Source organism: Urocitellus parryii, chromosome 2, assembly GCF_045843805.1.
Source record: "Urocitellus parryii isolate mUroPar1 chromosome 2, mUroPar1.hap1, whole genome shotgun sequence".
NCBI lineage: Eukaryota > Metazoa > Chordata > Mammalia > Rodentia > Sciuridae > Urocitellus > Urocitellus parryii.
The window spans coordinates 119,760,913-119,783,980 of NC_135532.1; the positions used below are offsets into that span (position 1 = coordinate 119,760,913).

The 23,068-nt window shown below is 41.7% G+C and overlaps 1 protein-coding gene across 1 annotated transcript in view; it reads left to right on the forward strand.

Annotated features, from left to right (window-relative positions):
• The first annotated feature begins 6,603 nt into the window (after positions 1–6,603).
• Positions 6,604–23,068, forward strand: part of Ankub1 (ankyrin repeat and ubiquitin domain containing 1) — a 33,527-nt gene continuing 17,062 nt past the window's right edge. The window contains exons 1-2 of the mRNA XM_026379876.2: positions 6,604–6,693; positions 8,121–8,264. Of these exons, the coding sequence (XP_026235661.1) occupies positions 6,604–6,693; positions 8,121–8,264 (234 nt within the window). The remainder of the gene's footprint in view (positions 6,694–8,120; positions 8,265–23,068) is intronic.

Genomic DNA, 23,068 nt, shown 5'->3' on the forward strand with positions numbered 1-23,068 from the left:
ATCAAGTAAGTGACAGAAATGGCCCAGAAAGATGGCATTGAGGAGGCCAATGACGATACCTGAAAAAACTGCCCAAAGATCAACAAGCCTGAAAAGCAGGGTCACAGAAGCCCCTGCTAGCCATCTCTCCAAATTGAAAGATAATCTCTCCAAATCCAAAGACGACCTGTCAGTGGAAGAGGAATGCTGGGTTGAACATCTTGCTTCCTGAAGACTTAGTAAGGTGGTGATATGTAGGAAGTAGAGTTCTTTTTCAAGAAGTTCGTGGAGGTCGGATTCGTCACAGGGGCAAGCTTTATCAAGACGCTGGGAGGGCAACACCCTTGATGTCTCAGGGCTCTATCCTTCCCCAGCCACTAGTCAGGTATGCTGACAGAAGGTGAATTGAAGCCTGGCATGGGAACTTCCCATCCCGCGGCTCCTAGATCAAAAGTAGACCAGGACTGTGAAGTCGCCTGTGTTGGGCTCCAGAAGAAAGCAACCATGGCCAAGCAGGAGGAATCACAGCAGCAGACAGGCTGTCCCCGGCCACCGGGATGCTGAGTTCCTCCTACAAAGAAGTCTATTAATGCTTCCTGATGGAAAAGAGCATCTTTCTCCATTCCAACCAATACAACTGCAGGATACCAAAAAACAAGTTCTGGAAAATGTGAGATGTTTTCGACCAGAAGTCTGAAAACTGAACAAATGGAATTGCATTAAAAAAAAATCAAGAAACTCATTTTATTCCTTGAAATCTAGGTGAGATCAGAGGATTAAAATACTAGTCACTGATTGGAGCACAATTGTTTCTTTTTAAATTTCATCTAGATCTTGTAAAATTATTTTCCTCTTTCTCCCTTGGCATGTGTCATCTTCCTATGTATTTATTCTCCCTTCATTTAATCTAATTCTAATTCTATTTTTTTAAATAAAGTTGAACTTGTCAATGTTTCCCTTTATGAATTTGGGATTGTTTTGTTGTTGTTGGAAAGGTCTTTTTCACGTTGGGTGATAAAAAATCTATAATAAGAAGACTAATGCTTTCAGGATTCTATTTTTGTATATAAATCTTTGATTCATTTTGAATTTCTCCTAGTGTAAAGTAAAAAGTATTTTTTTCAGTGACTACCTGACTAATCCAACACTTAACTTTGTAAATTAATCAGATGTTCCCTCAAACAGACATATTTATGATTAATCCAATTGCTGTTGACGTTAAATCTAATTTACTCATTTTTAACTGTAAAAAACAAGGTATCAGACAAGTATAGTTAACAGTACCAGCTATCTCTTGCTTGTTGAAGAAAAATCCTAGAAACAATGGATTTTGCATTCTAGGTATTTTATAAAACCAACCCTCTGTTGATTGTCTGATCATCTACAAAAACTTCTGAGTTGTAATTTTAACTTTACACTTATCTGTCTACTTAATTTAAATCGAACTTTTTAAGTAGTGTGAACCAAAAGGTATTTGGATCCATCTCTCTTTTAAATTTTAATTTATGAGCAATCATTTATCTATATGCCAGTTCTGATACCATGCATATGATGCATGGACATAAGAACATACGTAGACCCAACACAATACACAAGTGTACACACATACATAAAGCAGACAGGTAACAGAGATCTTGTAGCTATTTGTAGGTAGATCTTCACAGGTAGGAGGCAATGCTCAAATGTTTACTAAAGCCTCTTTTGGATTTAAACTGTTAGAAATTAAAATAGAGCTTATCAGACTTTCAAATTACGCTTTAAATACAGAGGCCTGTGCAGTTGGAAATGCTAGGTGTAAAGTCTGATGGCCATGGGGGACACTGAGATCAAAAGTTCAGGTGGCTACTTGCCCTCAATGGCTATCAGATTTATTCTCAACATCACCATGTCTATGTCCTTTTTTAGGATTTTGTAAAAAAGAGATTCTCCAATGTATTTGAGAGCCAACCCTTGAAAATTTGGCATCTAAACAAAGACAGAATATAAAAACCTCTACATTTAGATAAAATAAGACTGACCAGGAAAAAATTATTTTAATTTAAGCACTCAGGATCAAATGTGGTTTCACCATAAAACCATGAACTCCAAAATGTAGAATTTTTAAAAGCAGGAGCTCTAAAAAAAAAAAAAAAAAAAAAAAAAAAAAAAAAAAAAAAAAGATGACGCGTTGTAATTAGTAAAGGAGCATGCAGAACACCTTTATCAGATCAGAGTGCACGCTGGGGTCAGATTAGAGTCAGTTCAGAGAGAGCCCTGAAATCCTTAGATAAAGATTTTCAAGGTACAGAAGACTTGAATCCATGAGATCATTCCATCTTCCCTCCCTGTGCTGTAGTGTTTAGGGAGGAACTTCTTAAGAAAGCAGCATGTTAGACTGCTAAGAAGAGATAAGATAACCAGCCATTTAAGTTCCACAAGTGGCCTGTATTTAAAAGTGACACTTTTTTTCCCCTTTGTTCTCAACTGGTTCTCTGAAAGCCTTGTAAATCTTGAAAGTTTTGCATGCTCTGTAGGCCTTGGAGAGAGAGTCTGGCAGAAACTAAGAAGTAAGGGAAGCTGCTGTTTTGAGCAAAACCTCATGTACAGGGCATTCTAACCATGTTTCATTTCCCCAGTTGTCCTTTTGGGTCCTCACACTCACAGGACCATGATTTCATATTATGCTCCTCAATTTGAAGAGGGAGGCAAGCCTGTTATTGCTCTGGGTGACATCTCTACCTCAGAAAATAAGTAATTTGGATTCCTGAACTAGGACAGATGAGGCATAGTTTTACTCTAAGTTGAGACAGATTTTCTTCTCTTTTTCTGGCCAGATGAGGGGAGTACAGGAGATGTGTCCTGTGAGAGCCTAGAGAAGGGAGTCTAATTTCAAAGCTGGGGGAGCTCTATCTTGGGAATCTCTCATAATGGGTCCCTGTTTAAGGGGCAGACAGTGTGGACAGAATTGGGGTAGAAGCATTTCTGAAGAGAGAGAGGTTGCGGGGCTCAGGCTTGAGAGATTAATGGGGCACTCTTTCCCAAAGACCTCAGGTCAGACTGAGGTTTCATCTCTGGATCAAGATTCACTGGGTGAGGGTGCCCTCCACATTGGGACAAGTCAATCCGAAACAGAGACAAACAGTGACAGTGGTCGATATTTGGTACCCTGCTGGGTGTCGGGGTCAGACTTAGGATGTGAGACCTTCCTGCAGCACCGGGGTGTGGCCCCAGCCCACTGCCTTTGTTTGTCTCAAGCCTTCCTCTGTCCCATGCACAATTTTTTTCCCACAAAAAAGAAACTGAAGCAAGTAGGGTGAAGGGGGATCCAGCCCACTTTTTATCAACATTGTTTGGGGACTGCATTTCTACTGCAGTGAACAGGTAGTTTGCTAAGGAATGTGACTTATCCTGTCCACAGAGGCCAGGCAGGGCTGCACGTACATTGCTTCTTGGAAAACAAAGCAAGTGGGGGTCAGCACAGTGAACCCATTTGATAGAATTATTATGCACCACACTTAGCTTTTATGATGTCACAGATGCCCGCATGAGTTGTCGTTGTTTAATGCTATTTGATTTTTGTAAAATACCTTTCTTTTGGCATCACCTGTGTGTTTAGTAGAGGTCCTTTTATCTGTGTCAATTAGGGGCTTTCTTAGTAAAGTCAGGACTTTTATGTGCCACATTACATCTTTTTTAGACCAATAAGAGGGATAAATATTGGGGCTAGGTGATCATACAAGCACTTACAAAAACAGATCAAGCCTCCACTACAGAAGGTTGGGAAGATTTGCAGGTCTCAATTTGACTCAAAGCTTGTGACTCTGACAGTCTCCTTTGATAGCTACAAGTCACTCCTGTCTGTGAAACCTTCCCTGATGGCCTCCAGCTTCACTTGTTTTTGCTGGGGGCTCATTTGCTATTTGGGGGGCAGTACATGAAAAAGAGGGCTGGGGGGGTCAAGGCCTGATCTAGAAGGCGTAGGGAGCGGGCAGTCAGTGAATTAATTATAGAGTAGAGCAAGGGTGGTATAATGAGGGTCTTGAGCAAAGGAGAACGAAAGCTTGGAGGTAAGGAACCTCAGGCCATTGGCCATTTTGTTGGAGGAAATTGTCTTAAGTCTTAGAGGTTTTGGGAATCAAACATTCCAAATTTGGGCCATTGATGCAGGTTGTTTAATTTATATTGCAGCCAGATCTGAGTACTCAGCCCAATGATGCATTTAATTTTAAGGTCGGTTTGGAAGTGGAGGGTCTTAAAATTATTTATGAGACAACCTAAGGGGGAGTAGCCCCCATGTTGGAGAGGATTGGCAGAGTGGTGGTTGAGATCAAAGTGTCGCTTGATGTCTCCCGTTGTTGCTGAGAGCTTGGTCCTTGCCCCCAATACCAATCTAATAATGAGGACATGGTTTTAAGAAAAAGGAAAAAGATGGTTTATTGTTTTGCTAGCAAAGGAGAAACACAGGGGACTCCTGTTCCAAAGGCTGTGATTCTGCCCATCTGCAGGAATAGGGGACTTTTATAGAGGTGATTTAGAGAAAAATGAGATTAGGGAGAGATCAGGGAGGAGAAGATCAGGGAAAAGAAGGACCAGGGAGGAAAAGGATGGGAAAAAAGAAAAAAAAATATGTAAGTTTCAAAGCCACAAGGGATATAGTCAAAGCATCAAGTGAATGAGAGGGCTTCTCCTCCTGCAATTCCCAATGGTGGAGGATCCCCAAGGTCCAGATGGCAGAGCACTCTGTGAGAGACTGGAAGGGACCTTACCTCTCCCAAGAATGAGCAGGCCATGATGCATGAAGGAAAAAAAATGGCAAAAAGCAGCCTCTAATCTGGAGGACTCAGAGACAGGGAAGGACTGGAGAGGAGAGGGGCAGAAGGAGGGAGTCCCCAACACCAGAAAAGGACCCAATACAGGTCTTTGCCATCCATGTGGCAATAAGGCAGCAGAAACCCAGCCCAAGAGTGGGGTTGGTTTCAGGTCACATACTGGCCACTGTTTAGCTGATGTGGACCTGGAAAGTGTGAAGGGCTTCCTCTATAAGGTGGAAGGAAAAGAAAAATAAGAGGAAATATGAAAGCATGGCCGAGGTTTGTTAGGATGAAGGGGGTGAAGAGCCGCGAACCCCATCCTAGGGGTTGGCACCAAATGAAAGAAAAAGGAACAGTGACAGACTCCATGGGTCAGCGATGCTGCACTGACAGCGAAGGGGCACATTCTCAAGAGGAAAATGGCAACTGGTCACAACAGGGGTCTGAGTGTTGTAGGGTTCAGGGAGACTCAGCAGCAGCAGAATGTGTCGACAGTGGCAGTCAGGGCAGTTGTAGACATGGGAGACTGTGAAGGTCCAAGCCCCTCATTCTCCTTTTCTCCACGGGACTTGGCAGTTTCCATGTCCTTCACAGTGAACAGGCTAACTGGCAGTTGTCGCATGACAACAGTGTCTGAGTGCTGTTAAGAATAAAAGGGGTAAAAATAAAAGAAAATATCTGGGCCCAGTGGCACAAGCCTGGAATCCCAGAGGCTCCAGAGGCTGAGGCTGGGGGGATCCCAAGTTCAAGGCCAACCAGGCCAAATTACCAAGACCCTGTCTCAAAATAAAATTTTTAAAAAAGGCTGGTGAAATAGCTCAGGGGTAGAGTGCTTGCCTGGCATGGTGCAATCCTGGATTCAATCCCCAGTACCCAGTCCCCTGGCCACAATATTAATAGAAATGCAAGATGATGACTATTCTAGGTCAGGAGGTACTTCAGAAAGAATGCAAGATTAATGTGTATGAAAAAAAGGGAACAGATATCACAGCATTAAACCAGATGAATCAACAAAGGACCTCAGAAGAGTCTAAGTCCCAGTAAATTGCTTCCTCTACAAACTTGAGTAATGGTGCTTAAATGTTTTCACTCACTTCGTGAGAGGGTTTTAAACATTTCCCACCAACACCAAGTGGGGTTGGAGGAGATGACAATAGTAAGCCATTCTAAGTAACAGAAAGGCCAGAACTTAGGGAAATGTCGCGCCACCGTGTTGCTGTGAGCAGATTCCAGGGACGGGCAGGGAAAGCTGCGGTTGCCTACACATCCATCTCCTGGTGCAAATGGGTATTTCCAGACCCTGTGGCAGGATTACAAAGACGCCAGAAAACAAGCACACAGAGTCGCTATGGAAACCAGATGCTTCTGCTTGAGTTATTTACAGAGAACTTCCAGGGTCGCCAACTGTGGGGTGCTTCTCTCTCTGGTGCATCTCAGCCACGGGGTTGTTTTTAAGGGCTCTTCATTCTGCTATAGTTGAGTAAGTAGGAAGTCAAGAGTCAGGGTGGTGACCACATCTCCAAGGTGTCATTCTGTGTGTGCTTTTGTTTTACACATGGGAAGCTTGTTCACACTTGCCTCAGCCATTGTCAAGGGTGCTGATTTCTGTAATAGGGGAACCAGGTGTCAGTTTTCTCCTGTGGCAAAGAAGCACTTCCTGCAACACAGAGGTGGCCTCTGCCTGGGATGCACTGTGACACTCTTGGATCTCCACATTCTCTCACCTTTGACAGGGACAACCATCAATTTGGTCCTTAATTGTGAGTTGGAATTTTCCCAACTATTTAGCAGGATCTTTGAAATCAAGTGGGATTTTTTTTAAGGTAATTGCATGATGAGGATTTTCATAGCTTTTGAAGGATCTTTTGAACCATTTGATGTTTCAGCAGATGAAACGGTGGAAGCTATCAAGCTGATGATAAAGGTATGTACTTTGTCCCAAGCCACTAAAATGTATATTAACTATGATTGTGCAGTATAGTTTAAAATGTACATAGATAGAGATACTATCCAGCATATTTTCAGTAAACAAGGAGCTAAAAACTATTTGAAAACCTCACTATCTGTAAGATACAGTTTTAAGAATATGGCAATTTTGGGTATGTTGGATGAGGAAGCAAACTGAGTCAGTAACTTTTCAGGAAAAAAGGTTGTTCATGGCCCACATATCTGATAGCATTTCTTTATTAAAAGACAACAACATGACACTACCTTTAGGCCATGAAAGTGGAAAATGCCAGTCATCTGATAGACGTTTTGTTTGGTAAGCAAGCAAATAAAAAGAATCAAAGGGTTCTGGAAGCAGAGGACTTCAGCCAACTGTGAGCTGTGACTTCATTTGTGTTCAGAGTAAGCCAAGCTCAGAGAGGCTATCTCACCAAGGATCATAGCGCCAGAATAAGAAACTATTTGAATGCAGTATCTTCCTTACATATTTTTTTTATAAATATTTACACTAAAATAAAATATTAAGTAAAATATTTAGTTTCTGATCATCAAATATTTAACTTGGAGACGGTCATTCCCAATGGCAGGGAAGCATTTGTTGAGCTGAGTTACATGATACATGGTTGATTTCCACAACCGGGATTTTCTAACCTGGGGGATCTTAACCATATGTGTCATGGATTCCTTTGGAAGTTAGGTGACACCTACGAAGTCTTTCTCAGAATATCTGTAAATACATAAGGTAAAATACATACGGATAAAAAAGGAAGCCTGTTATATTGAAGTAAAATTTTCAAATGATAAAAATCAAATTTGTGATGTAGAGGCATGGTGTAGAGAGTTTGCTTTATTATCCACTAACAGGTTCCAGCAGTGCATTTAACAACCATTACCCTTGCAAAGCAGTGACCAGTATGAATGACATTTTGAAATATCTGCCACACCAGTAATGTGACATGAAAATGAAAGTATGTGTGGCTTTTTGTGTTTGTGTGTGCTGGGTATGGAACCTAGGACCTTGTGCATGCTAGGCAGACACTCTACCACTATGTCCCCAGCTCCATATTAGTGACTTTTTATTCTGATAAAGTCACAGATACAGCTGACAAGTGCTACTTTAGTTTGTTGCTGTCGAGCATAATTTAAGGAAATTTTTAATTTCATTTAGAGTTCACGAAATGAAGACATAGTTTTATCCCATCCAAATTCTGTTTGTAAACTTCTTGGCGTGGTCTAGAGATACTTCTTCCCTTTGTCCCCAATTATATTGCTCAGTGGAGAAATGTTTTTGAGAAAGAGAGAGAAAGAGTGAGAGCTAGAGAGAAAGGGGGGCGGGGAGAGATTACCTTTCCGGTCTACTAACTTAGAGATCTACTCTCCTCATAATATGCTGTTATCTTGAAGGATTATTTCCACATTCCTCTCTCAGAAGATGAACAAGGCAGGCGGTACCTGGAGCTGATGTATGCAGGAGCTGCTTTAAGGAACAGCTGGAGTCTTGCTGATGTTGGAATATCTTTCTGTTCGACTCTCAAATGCTTCCTTAAGGTACCATGAACCAAATAACATTTGTGCAAGATGCCTGTCTCACTTTGTATTAAGTTGTGGATAATCCTGCCACAGTAAGTTGGTAACTAACTTAGAGGGTTTTTTTCCCTGCCTCCTCTCTGCCGTTGGCATAGCTAGTCCTAGGCAGGCTTTGTGTGCAGGGGAGTGACCTGGAGACCAGGCAGTTGCCCTTGTCTGCTCCCCACCCCCCACCTCCTTTGCTGCCTGTAAACATGAGCTCATCACAATCCAACATCAGAACAAGGCCCAGGGCAGATCTAGAATACTGGATCGGGTCCCTTCATGGGCCACGATTATTAGGGGCAGAGGAGTGAAGAGGAAGAAATTTGCAGGACAAGAGTGGCAGGGCAGTTTCCTCACCCATATCTAGCCAAAGTAGTCATTGGGTTAGGTATGCTTCAGTGGAAGTAGCCTTTTCCACTTAGTGTCCTTAATTAATAACACTGAATGTGCATGACTAGGCACTCACGAGCCCTGGAGGACTTTACAGAACCTATAATTATAAATATACAAAATTATGTGCCTAGATATTTCAGGGGGTCCTTAACTTACAACAATTTTTAAAGGAACAAGTCATCCAAAGAATTCAAGAGGGCTGCTCTAGGGTAGAAGCATTATTCTATCCTCTTTCTTTACTCTACATGAAGACAGGAACCTCAAGGAGTTAGTAAAGTATTCATTTCCCACCAAACAGGGCAATTCTTTTCTCATATTTATATTTAAAAGGTTTTCATGGTAGTAGAGAGTTAACTCGATATGTGTTTCAGGGAGTAACTAAAAGGGTGTTTAAAAGGAATGTTCTCCAACATTAAATAGTGAAGACAAGTCACAAAACACATACTGATTCTGCTTGTATGAACAAAATGTGGCTGAAAGCTGGGTCCTTGTCCCCATTTCCAACCCAGTAACAAAGACAAGGTTTTGAGGAAATGGAAAGAGAAGTTTTATTGCTTTACTAGCAAAGGAGAAACAAGGGACTTCCGTCTCAGAGCCTGTGATTCTGCCCATCATGGGAGCTAGGGGTTCGGGGTTACAGAGGTGACTCAGAGGAATCCCTTTTCCCTAGATTAGGGAGGAGAGATTAGGAAGGACACCAGAGAAGAGAGATGGGCAGGAGGAAGGAGGGAGGGAGGAGATGGACAGGGAGAAGGTCAAGAAGAAAAGATGGGAAGAGGATGTCAGGAAGGAGAAGTTTGGGATGAAAACACATGTCAGTTTTAGAGCTACAAGGGACAGAGTCAAACCATAAGTGGACCACTGTTACAAAACCCATGTTTATATATGTTTTGATGTTCTATGAGCATTGTCACGTATTATTTTCCAGCTATGTTTCTTTGTGGACATGAGTTCTACCTTCTGAGAATCCGAAAGCTAGGGTCTCCTGATTTATTTTGGCATAACTTAGAAATACGATGATGCAAACCCCAAACTGAAGTTCAAAGACTTGTTGGGTATGCAGTTTTTCTATTTTGAAAGGTATGGTTGGTATTGTGCACTTGAAGTAAACCCAAGACATTTAGTTTTTTTAAAATTATTATTTTATTATGCTTATATTCTTGTGTGGATTGCTAAATTTGCTTAGGTGATAAGAGGGAAAGACATTAGGTAAATCTGCAGGCGATCTGACCTTCACTACATTTGAAATATAGTTATTTTCCAGTTTGCCTGCATGTCACACTTTGGTCAAAGTAGGTACATTTGGAGTAGGAGTGAATGGGGACTCAGTCAAGACTGGTGTGAAGAGAATGTTGCATCGACTCCTACGGAAGCCACAAAACCCATTCTGTGCCTGTGTCTCCACATTCTGTTTACACAGGCTGGGTCCTGACAACCGTGGCTACTGCTGCTCCTATAGAACTTGGCATTGAGGGCTGGGGTCGTGGCTCAGTGGCAGAGCACTGGCCTTGTGTGTGTGAGGCACTGGGTTCAATCCTCAGCCTAGTAAAATAAATAAATACAGATATTGTGTCCACTCTGCAACTAAAGAAATATTAAGACAAAAAACCATGGCATTGGGCACTGCAAGAGCCTAGGTTTTCCTGGCACGCAGAGGTGCTTCTGCGCTGGCCCCTTTCATTCTGACCCATATTGCCCTGGAAATCACTGCTGCGGCTTTCTTCCCTCCTGTCACCCAGGGCCCAGAACAGTCCCTGGCACCTGGTGGTGCTGTGTCATGTCATGTGTACTGAATGAGTGAGTTCATGAGAATTTGAGAGGCAGAGCATGAAAGCTAATTAGGAAGGTCTGGTTGCAGCCCAGCTTCTTGCTTCACAGCAAGGTTTTGAGGTGCTTTTCAGGGATTGGATCCCCACCTTTCTGTGGCTTTCCCCTCCCCCTCTACTCTTGAGGCAAAGCACTTCCTAGTATCTGGCATCTATCCCTGTCTGCATCGTGCTCCTAGTTACAAGCAACAGAAACAAACCCCAGATGATTTAAGCCTAAAATAAACATATTAAAGAGCTTTTGCGTGATTCACAATCTTGCAGGGAAGATTACCAGGATCAGAGGTTACTCAACCAGAAACAATATCTAAGTCACATCCCAGAACTACTCCAGGAAGGCCAGACTGCAGCTGCCATGAACCTTTGAAGATGGTGCTGGAGTTGCTGTCAGCCCTGTGGCCAGGCCAGCAAGGCTTCAGGGCTGCCATTCCCCGAGTCAGCTGCTTCCTTGCCTTCTGGGCTCTTAGGTCCAAGGAGTGGGTAAGCAGGTCGGACTCGGCCTGTCTCCTCGCACACCCAAGCCGACTGCAAAGGGGCGGCCATCTGCGTCTCGAAGAGCTGAGATGAGCCCAGCCTTCCTAAGACACCCTAAGTCTCCTTCAGACTCCTTCTGGTTTCCCTGGCTTCCTTCTGTAACCAGACTTCCCCCAACAAAGTGTCCTAATCCCTTCTGATATCCCTGGAATGTTGTGAGAAGCTGTTTTTGTGAGACTGAGTTAACTCGTGGAGTACAGACCTGACTGCCAGGCAAGTTGGAAACGTGTGTGCTATCTTGATAGATGGAAAACTGATTAAAAATGATACACATTTTAGCTTTCAAAAGACACTGTGAATATATAAACACCAAAGTCCAGGAGAAGCATGGAGTTTTATATTTTGAATTCAGTTTTATACACAAGAACATGTATAAATGTGATTCTTCAAAATGTACAGTTTATCAATGAGAATACATTTATAATAAACAGCTTTTTCTTTTGGGATGGGGGCGTGCTGGGGATGGACCCAAGGCCTTGAGCATGCTAGGCAAGCTCTTTTGCCATCGAGCTACACCCCCAGCTAAATGGTTGCCGCAAACTGCCCGGCCCCGGGCCGGCTGAGTCCCGCTCCTGCTGCCGAGCACTGCCTGCGGCACCCCTGCTGAGCGATTCCCTGCTGAGCTGTCAGTGCACGCGGGCTTGCAATCTTGCAACCCGGTTGGGCACAAAAACACAAGCCAGTCAAACTGAGACAAAGTTTTATTTAGAGAGAGGCCGTGTGCGTCCCCTAACAGGTGGGTCCGCCACGTGTGTGTTCTACCTGAGCCGGGCGGTTTCCCCTTCCCCCGGAACACCCTCCTACCATCCTTTCCCAACCAATGGGAACTCTCCCATTACAAGAGTGACATGAGTAACCTGAGTCCTGAAAATGGGCCCAGCTAGACAGCATGAGTCCAATTACCATATGAATGTGAATTGCTGGCTGGCAGTCATAAAATCCAAAGGTGCCTGTATCAATATTTTTGCTGTGGCTCCTAACATCTGCCCCCTTCTGTTTAAATAAACAACAGGCAAATGTGGCTAGGGACCGTGCCTGTTAGGTATGTCCAATTCATATATGGTTCTTACCCGTCATGGGAAAACTGACCTTATTGCGTCAGTCTCCTGGCTTAGGTTGATACCACTGTAACCGAATCATACCCGTCACTGACTACCGGTCCAGTATATAGCCATACCTGTGTAATAGGCCTATGCACCAGTGGGGGGGTGAGGTTCTTGCCTCACCTCTGTTGGCCCCCAAATTTAACCTTGGTGCCAGTGGGGGGGTGAGGTTCTTGCCTCACCTCTGTTGGCCCCCAAATTTAGACCATCACTAGCAGAAGGGAGAAAGACGCAGAATTGCCACGACACCAAGCCAATTGACGGCTCCTATGGAAACACTGGTGACACATCGACTAAGATATTTAGCACTACCAGTTCGCTGTATCAACAAATAGAACACAATGCATACAGGTGATACATAGTCCAGGCAAGTTGTGTAAGCAGTTCAAAGTGGAGGAGTCTATCAATATGTCCATTTCCTCCCAAAGTAAATTAAGTCCTTGATTGAGCAGTTCAAATTGGAGGAGTCTATCAATATGTCCATTTCCTCCCAAAGTAAATTAAGTCCTTGATTGAGCAGTCTTATTGAGTTATTTTGATTGATGTATGAATTTATACAGTTTATAGTGATAGCTATCATAAAAGTTGTAGTTTGGTTTTAGTCTTCACCGGCACTGGGATGGAGATGAGAATTATGGCCATGTTGCTAAAGAGACATTATCCTGAACAGAATTATGAAATATAATGAAAAGGAAAGGTGAAAGTAAACAAACATATCTGTTAACCACCTTTAAAAACAAAATTTAATAACAGCTGTTTACCTAAAGTAAATTAAACCATATAAGTCATGTGACTAAAAATTTTTTTTTTTAATACTTGTATCTATATATACATGAGCGCTCCTTATAAATGAAATATGGACATACACACATACAGACATACAACACAAAACAGCAGACATAACATAGAACATATAAGACAATAGTAAATAAAGGCCTTGTAGCTATAGCTAGGTGAAATCTCCATTGTAATGTTTAAAAACTTTACAGTTAAAAAAAATAAATAAATAAAACAGTCAAAAAAATAAAACTGATCAGAAAAACATTAACCTAGGTTTGTATGAGCTTAAAAAATAAGGTAAAATAAAATAAAATAGAACTTTATGATGTGGGAAAAATGCAAATAATAAAATAGATATTGAAAAAGGCACTGTGGTAAATCACTGTCGCAGATGCAAGAATAGCTAGGCTGGAACTCTGGATATCAGCTGTTATGGATTTGAGTCAAATCATCTTCTTTTTCTGTAGAAATTGTTTTAGTTAATCTCTCTGGAATCCAAATTGGTTGCTGTTCCTCCTGTGGAAAAACACAGACGGAGCCCCGACTCCAGACTATTACTGGGTCCGGACCTTTCCATTGTCCTGTTAGAATATCTTTCCAAAGTACCTTAGGCTTATGTACATTTTTCGGATACATATGTCTTTCCGCAGCACTAAGTCCTGATGAATCCAAATTTAGAAAGTTTAGAGTAAAAAGGGTTATTTTAAGTTTATCTTTGGGGGATATATACCCCTTACTAATTTTTTCCCTTTGCTTTAATAAGTACATTTTTATAGTTTGATGAGCTCTTTCAACTATGCCTTGTCTCTGTGGGTTGTATGGGATTCCTGTTATATGAGTAATGCCAAATGATGAGCAAAATTGTTTAAAAGACTTGGAGATGTAACTAGGACCGTTATCGGTTTTTAACTGTTTAGGAACACCCACAGTGGTAAAATTTTGTAAGCAATGAGCTATAACATCTTTAGTTTTTTCTCCGGGATGAAGGGAGCCCATCAAAAATCCAGAAGAAGTATCAACTGTAACATGTAAATATTTTAATTTTCCAAATTCTGGCAAGTGTGTGACGTCCATCTGCCAAATATGGTTAGGTATTAGTCCTTTAGGATTGACTCTAAGATTAACTTGTGGCAAAAATGTTACACAATTTTGACATTGTTTTATTATATGTCTGGCTTGTTCTTTAGTTATTTTAAAACGTTTTTGTAAAGTATTAGCATTGACATGGAACCTTTTATGAAAATTTATAGCTTCTTCTATTGTGGAGAAAATATGTATGTCATGTGTAGATTTATCTGCTAGTTCATTACCCAAACTAAGGGCTCCAGGCAATCCTGTATGTGCTCTGATATGTCCTATAAAGAATGGATCCTTTCTATCCCAGATTAGACTTTGTATAGCAGAAAACAAAGAGAAAACAGTAGAGGAAGGAGAAATCCTACCAGCATCTTCAAGAGATACGATAGCATTAACTACATACTGACTATCAGAAAATAAATTAAATGTAGAATCTTTGAATATCATAAAAGCTTGCAATACTGCATTGAGCTCTACCTTTTGAGCTGATTGTTTGGGTACTAAAAATGTAAAAGTTTGATCAGGAGTAACTACTGCTGCTGTACCATTGTTTGACCCATCAGTGAATATATTTGGAGCATTTATGATAGGGGTTTTTCTTGTCATTTTTGGAAAAACTATAGGATGCTTAGACCAAAAAGACAACAAAGGATTAGATGGCAAGTGATTATCAAATGGAACACTAGATTTACATATGATTATTGCCCAAGTATTTAACTCATTAGCTAACTCATCAATTTGATTCATAGTATATGGAGTAATAATTTTATTGGGAGAAATCCCAAATATTCCTTTTGCTGCCTTTATTTTTTTGAGTATTAATTGCCTTACAGCCTCAGGATATCTAGTAAGAATAGTATTAGGAGAATAAGATAAATGTATCCATAATAATGGACCTTCTTGCCAAAATACCCCTGTAGGAATATTTTTTGTCGGTAGTACAATAAATAATAAAGGCAAACTTATATCAATTCTATCCAAATGCATATTTTCCATATATGTTTCAATGATTTTTAATGCCTTTCTAGCTTCAGGCGTTAACATGCGGGGTGAATTTGGATCTGATGGACCTTTTAAAATATCAAATAAAGGTCCTAATTCTCCTGTTGGTATGCCTAGATAAGGCCTTATCCAATTTATATCTCCCAATAACTTTTGAAAGTCATTAAGTGATTTGAGTTGATCTACTCGTATTTGAATTTTTGGTGGACGGACCATGGTTGAGGATAATAGAACTCCTAAATAATTAATTGGAAGATTTAATTGTATTTTATCTATTGCTATCTCTAGATTATAATTTTTTAATAAATTTGTAAGCGTGGCATAACATTCTAGCAATGTGTTTTTATCTTTATGTGCCATTAACATATCATCTATATAGTGAAATATCTGTAGTTCAGGGTTTTGATTTCTAAGTGGCTGGATTGCTTTATCAATATAAATTTGGCACAAAGTTGGGCTGTTAGCTATCCCTTGAGGGAGTACTTTCCATTCATATCTCTGATCAGGACCTTCATGATTCAGTGCAGGGATAGTAAATGCAAAATGTGGACTATCCTCGGGGTGAATTGGAATTGAGAAGAAACAATCTTTAATATCTATAGCTAGAACATGCCATGTTTTTGGTAAAGCAGACAGTTGGGGAATCCCTGATTGAGCAGGTCCCATAATAACCATCTCATTATTAATGGCTTTTAAATCTTGTAATAATCTCCATTTACCAGATTTCTTTTTAATAACAAAAATGGGAGTATTATGGGGAGATACGGAAGGTTGTATATGTCCTTCCGTTAATTGCTGTTTGACCAGATCATGGGTTACTTGTATCTTTTTTTTAGTTAGGGGCCACTGAGGAACCCACACTGGTCTTTCTGATTTCCAAGTAATTTTGATTGTCTCAGTGGCCCTTTTTGAAAACCCAATCCATGTTTATCTATCTCTTGATCTACTTGAATTGGTGCTGTTATATCTTGTTCTTGATCTCTTAATCTCTTTTCTTTTTTAAAGCCTTGTTTTGCCCTAGTAGTGGGCGTGTTAGGATTGACGTTATTTGTTAATGTCAATCCTAATTGATCTAGGACGTCTCGTCCCCATAAATTTATGGGGAGATGGTCCAATACATAGGGCTGTATAGTTCCTTCATATCCTTCAGGATCCCTCCAATCTAATACCATTGCATTTCTATGGGGATTAGTTGCCACTCCTAGGCCTCTAAGCGTTTGGGTCACTTGCTGTAATGGCCAATGTTTAGGCCATTCCTGGCGAGATATGATGCTGAGGTCAGCGCCTGTGTCCAGCAGTCCATTAAAATCATGCCCTTGAATATTTAATTTTAGCATAGGGCGAGAATCTAAATTTAAAGATAGCATAGCCCAATCTACACCTGTGGAGCCTAATCCCTTGGAACCTCTTTCTACATTACAACTGGAAAATTTATCATGTAGGCTTGGTATTATTAATAACTGTGCTATTCTATCTCCTGATGAAATTACTGATATACCTCTTGGAGAACTAGCTATGATTTTTATTTCACCCTCATAATCGGGATCAATTACCCCAGGACTTATCATAAGTCCTTTAAGTGTAGAAGAACTGCGTCCTAATAATAAGCCTACTGTTCCCTGGGGAAGAGGTCCTTTTACTCCTGTGGGAATGATTTGAACTCCCATCTCTGGAGTTAATACTGCTCTGGCAGAGGCACAGATGTCCAACCTTGCGCTCCCTCTAGTCTGTCTGATGAGGGATCTGATGGATAATGCGTCCTGGGCACCACCTTGATGGTGCTGCTGGGTTCCTCCATTGCCCCGTATATTTGTGGTTTTGGGCCCCGGGGCATTGGGCCCTCCAATTCGTTTTTTGACAACGGGGCCTGATGCCTTTCTCCACGATATCGTGGGTAGACACTTGGTCTTTGTCCATTTTTTGATAACGGAATACCCTCTATGGTGGTTTGAGAATGGCATTCATTAGCCCAATGTCTCCCTCTATGGCATCGTGGGCAAATACCTGGGATTCTACTCTTTTGATACCTAGCTTTGTTAAACCCTCCTCCTATGGGGCAATTTCTTTTAAAATGCCCTTCTTGATTGCAATTATAGCATGTTTTTGGCTTGGTACTTAAAGCCTGTTTTACTTCAGCTGCCATGACTTGTCCTTGTTCATTAATGTCTCTACATAATTTAATATATGTGTTTAAATCTTCCTGTTTCCACGGTCTAATGACCTCTTTGCAGCAACGATTTGCTTGATCGTAAGCCAGCTGTTTTATAAATGGCATTGCCTGTTCTGTATTTTCAAATGTCTCAGAGGCTGCTTCAATAAGTCTAGCTACAAAGTCAGCGTAGGGCTCATTAACTCCTTGTATTATCTTAGATAGTTGACCTTGAAAATCCCCTTGTCCCTTTAAAGTTTTCCATGCCTTAATTGCATTTATAGCGACCTGAGCGTATACGCCAGGATCATATCTGAGCTGTTGCATTTGCCCTTGAAACTCCTCTTTCCCCAGTAACATTTTTTGGTCTCGTTCAGGGTAACCTGCTTCTGCATTTCGCCTAGCTGTCTCCTTGCAAAATTCCTCATTGGCAATTTTCCATAATAAATACTGTCCTCTATTTAGCACAGAATTACACACGTTAGCCCAATCTGCTGGTGTTAAGTTCCAGCCGGTAATAGATTCGACCATACTGACTGTGAAGGGAGCGGCCGGGCCGTAGGCTGCTACAGCTTCCTTTAATTGCTTTATTATTTTGAAATCTAAGGCACGGTAAACTCGTTCTCTTTCTTCTCCCTGCTCAACTACAGGGCATGCTAGTTTTTGGGGTCCCGCCTCAGGATTCCGTTCATCATCTATGGAGGCAGGTAAAGCTGTTGGTTGAATTATGCCCTCTGGTGGTGGAACGGAGTTAGTAGCAGCCTCCCTATCTGACGACCGTTTTTTCCCTGAGCTTGCCTTGTTCAAATTTTCTTCTATCTGACTAGCTTGAGAGACCTTTTGTTTTGCTTGACTTAATATGTTTTCTGCCATGGCCTGGACCTCTAACAATTTACTTAACAGTTTTTCGGTTTGTTTTTTACTAGATTCTAATCTACTATAAAGGTAACGTAACCCAATAAGATAGGATAGAAGAAAGCCAAAACAGAATGAAACAGAAACGGAGAGGAGGAAAATGATTATGTCAATTTTCTCTCTCTCAGGGCCGAATAACTTCAAACCTTGAGTTAACCATTTATCCCAACTCGTCTGAAAAAATTGTAAGGCTAGAGAGCCTGAAATAAGAGCAGAATAAATCAAAACAGAAATACCCATTCTGTCGCCTTTCCTTAGGGGCGAGCGATATTACTCACCTTTAAGTTTTGGGCGTTCCCAGTACAGGGCCACCAAAATGCCGCAAACTGCCCGGCCCCGGGCCGGCTGAGTCCCGCTCCTGCTGCCGAGCACTGCCTGCGGCACCCCTGCTGAGCGATTCCCTGCTGAGCTGTCAGTGCACGCGGGCTTGCAATCTTGCAACCCGGTTGGGCACAAAAACACAAGCCAGTCAAACTGAGACAAAGTTTTATTTAGAGAGAGGCCGTGTGCGTCCCCTAACAGGTGGGTCCGCCACGTGTGTGTTCTACCTGAGCCGGGCGGTTTCCCCTTCCCCCGGAACACCCTCCTACCATCCTTTCCCAACCAATGGGAACTCTCCCATTACAAGAGTGACATGAGTAACCTGAGTCCTGAAAATGGGCCCAGCTAGACAGCATGAGTCCAATTACCATATGAATGTGAATTGCTGGCTGGCAGTCATAAAATCCAAAGGTGCCTGTATCAATATTTTTGCTGTGGCTCCTAACAAATGGTTATTTTTTTCTAAGAGAAACCATCACAAAAAGTATAGAAAGAATTTGGAAAAGAAAGATATTTCAGTTTCAAATCAGAGTCCCGTCCTGTCCAGGATGACTACCACACAAGAGGAATTTATGAAGACATCTGACCAGAATTCATTCAGTTCAACAAAACAAATACCATTTCCCCTTTTGGTTCACTCCGGAACAGTTGGGGCAAGTTTCCGCTGTCTTGGTGCTGCCACTCCAAAATAGCAAACATAAAAAAGGAGAACTTGACACAAAATTACAGCAGTGTTCAAAACTAGACTCAACTTCTGTTTTCTTTCAGCCAGTGTTTCTAAAACCCTTCCTATTTTATTGTTCATGTATGTGTCTGTATTTGCAGTGAGTTTGCTTTGTTCTTTGAAGTGGGGAAGAATGTCCATCCTATTTCAGGTATTTGTTTTTATTGGAAAGACATCATGCATGCCTCTCCTTGGTGTCTTGGTTGGTGTGTGGAGGGAAAGACCTGATTTTGTGTTTGCACCTCGTGATCTGGCATTGTTTATGCACTAAGTTCTGACCAGCACCCTGACTCAGTGTACTCAGCGAGATAGAGAGATGCCACTTCCTATGGGGTAAGATGCTATAGTCAGCATCCCTGACTCCCTATTCATACAACCAATATGCAGAAGTACCCAACTAGTGGGCCTCATTCAAATTCAAACTGAGTTTTCCCACAAAAGCAGAGTTGTAAAGAAGAATGAAATTATGGTGTTCGCTGGAAAATGGATGGAACTGGAGAACATCATGCTAAGTGAAATAAGACAGAACTAGAAATTCAAGAGGTGAATGTTTTATCTCATATGCAGAAGGTAGAACAAAATAAGGAAGAAAGAAAAAAGAAAAAGTGTGCATGGTGGGGCAGGGGATCCCAGGAAAATAGAAAAAAGCCAGGCACGGTGATGCACACATATAGTTCCCGCATTTGGGAGGATGAGACAGGAGAATTGGGCATTTGAGGCTAGTCTTAGCAACTTAGTGAGGTCCTAAGCAACCTAGCAAGATCCTATCTCAAAAAAATAAAAAAGGGCTGGGGTTGTGGTTCAGTGGTTAAGCAGTAAAGTGATTAAGTGGGTTCAATCCTCAGTACCAAAAAAAAAAAAAAAAAGAAAGAAAATAGGAGATCAGTGAAGAGTAGAAGAAGGCAATGGTGGGAGATGGGGGCACGAATCTGATTGAAACTTCCCATGTACGTATATGAATATATCACAGTGAATCTCACCTTCAGGTATAGTCATAATGCACTGATTTTAAAAAACTATAAATAAAAAAGCAAAGTTTTTAAAATAGAAGATTACATGTAGAGTTTAAATAATGCAAATATCATTTAAATAGATGCATTATGAATGAAATAGGTCTGGGATGTCATTTGACATTTATTATTTACTTGTGTAGTCAAAGGTCCCTATATGCTCCTCCCCCTAAAAACTGACTCTCTGTAGGTGTTAATTGGGGCCTTGGGACCTGACAGCATTTGATTCCTTGCACTTTTGGTTTTCACCTCTGTCAATGCTGGTACCTACAGGCTAGAGACAGGTTAGAAAGGCTTATCTTTTTTTTTTTTTTTTGTCAGTAGAATTGAAATAGTTTTATTTGTAAAAAAAAAAAAATGCTTTGTTCTATTTCACTCTGGAAAACATGGCATTTATAGTCAAAAGGCTTTCAGCAAATATTCACAATGCATATCCCATGAGAGGAGGAAGATATCTGGATGTGAATGAAAGGCAGAGGGCTGGGCATGACGGTACACACCTATAATCCACAGTGACTCAACAGGCTGAGGCAGGAGGATAGCAAGATTGAGGCCAGCCTCAGTAATTCAGCAAGGTCCCAAGCAACTCAGAAAGACCCTGTCTCAAAATAAAAAACAAAAGGAGTGCCCCTGGGTTCAGGTTTAATCCCCAGTACAAAAAAAAAAAAAAAAAAGGGCAAGCAAAAGACAGAATTTGTAATTTACAAATGAGTTGGGAAAGATCTCTGTTTTTCACAGGTTCAAATTAGGAATTGTTGGGGCTGGGGATGTGGCTCAAGCGGTAGCGCGCTTGCCTAGCATGCGTGCGGCCCGGGTTCGATCCTCAGCACCACATACAAAAAACAAAGATGTTGTGTCCGCCGAGAACTAAAAAATAAATATTAAAATCCCCCCCCCCGCCTCTCTCTTTCTCTCTCTCTCTCTCCTCTCTCTTAAAAAAAAAAAAAACAAATTAGGAATTGTAAAACCTTAGTAAATAGTTACCAAGACCAGGAAGTTTACAAAAATTCCAGCTGATGGTACCAGAGGAGAGTGGAACTCAAAACAAATATTCACAGTCCTGGAATTGTGAGTGCTTCTTTTTTTGGGGGGATGGGAGGTGGGGAGGGTTACCAGAAATTGAACTCAAGGACACCTAACCACTGAGTCACATCCCTAGCCCCTCCATCATCATCATCATCATCATCATCATCATCATTTTTATTATTATTATTTTGTATTTTATTTAGAGACAGGGTTTTACTAAGTTTCCCACGGCCTGGCCAAGTTGCTAAGGCTGGCCTTGAAATTGCAATCCTCCTGCCTCAGCCTACCAAGCCTCTGAGATAACAGGCATGCATGCACCACTGCACCCGGCCTTCTATTTATTTATTTATTTTGATTAATATATGACATCGGAATGCATTACAATTCATATTACACATATACAGCACATTTTTTCGTATCTCTGGTTGTATACAAGGTATATTCACACCAATTTTTGTCTTCATACATGTACTTTGGATAATGATGACCATCACTTTGTACCATCATTTCTAACCCCATGCCCCCTCCCTTTCCCTCCCACCCCTCTGCCCTATCTAGAGGATGGTTTTGGAGAAGATAATGCTGTGAAGTTTGCCCATCCCCCAAAAAACAAATGCCAAATGTTTTCTCTGATATTAGGAGGCTGATTCACAGTGGGGCAGGGAGGGGAACATGGGAGGAATAGAGGGGCTTATCTACCATGTGAACATGGTATCATTCACGTGCTGTGAAGCTTCTCTTTGCCTCGTTTATGTGGCCTCATGTAGTAGCAAGTTAACTGGGGAGAGTAACTCAGGCCTCCTCTATTTTGTTTGCACGTTATTCTATTCATTTGCTTTTCATTCTAAATATAAATTAGTACCCAGCCAGAGGAATAAAGATAAATCAGAGGAATCTCTAAAGAAATAAGGGAAAGGCTTGTGTTGTGCCTCAATGGTAGAGAGCCTGCCCAGCCTGTGCGAGGCCTTGGGCTCAATCCCCAGCACCACAAGAAGAGAAGAAAAGGACGGAGATGACATAGATATCATCTCCCCTCTTTTGCACTTAGCACTTTTCTGTTCAGCTTTGCAGGGATTTCTGCCTAACGCAGATCCAGCCTTGCACAACCGAAGGAAAGCATGGGCCTGGTGAAAGGGGAGGGCGAATATGGTTCTCTCTATGGGTACTGAGCAGTTTTCTGTGAAACCATCCTGCAGAGTGTCCACACAGCTCAGCTTGTGGGGCTGGCATCAGGTGAGGCAAAGAAGGTAGAGCCTGCCCCTGTGCTGGAGTCACTGAGATGTGCCCTAGATCCAGACACTGCAGACCTGACAGCAAGCCACTCCTCAGGACTTTCTCAGAGCTCCGCATGTAGATTTATATGATGGCACTGTGTACCTGGAGGGAGGGAATGAAATTAGTATATAAGAAAGTGGTGTCCAGAAGGGCCCCTTTCTTATATACTAATTTCATTAGGGACTGGAGGGCAGTTTTGATGGAAGGAAGAGGGTAAGGAAGCAGAAGGGCAAGATGCCAGGGCTGGCTGGAGTGCCCAGGAGGAGCCGGGTGCCCAGCTTCAGGAGAGCCCTGATGGGGCCCTCAGTGGCACACCCAGGCCACCGCAGGCCACGGAAGAGTCACTGTCTTCCCCAGTCCGCAAAGAGGAAGCGAGGCCAGTTTCACTTTCTGTTACAGAGTGGAAACGTGGAGATCCTCCCCCTCCCCCGATTGCTGTGTTCCTAGTTTTAGTTTGTCCTGACTGATTGTGGCCAACTGAGGACTGAGACTCCACCAGCTTCCCATATCAACTCTGCTTCAGATGTCTCAGTGCCACTCGGTTTCCTAGTTGGATTGTAAAAGAAAAGGAACAAAGGACACTTAAAAAAACAAACAAAAAAACCCTGTATTCAGTATTTCCCTTTTTAAACATAAAATTAAATA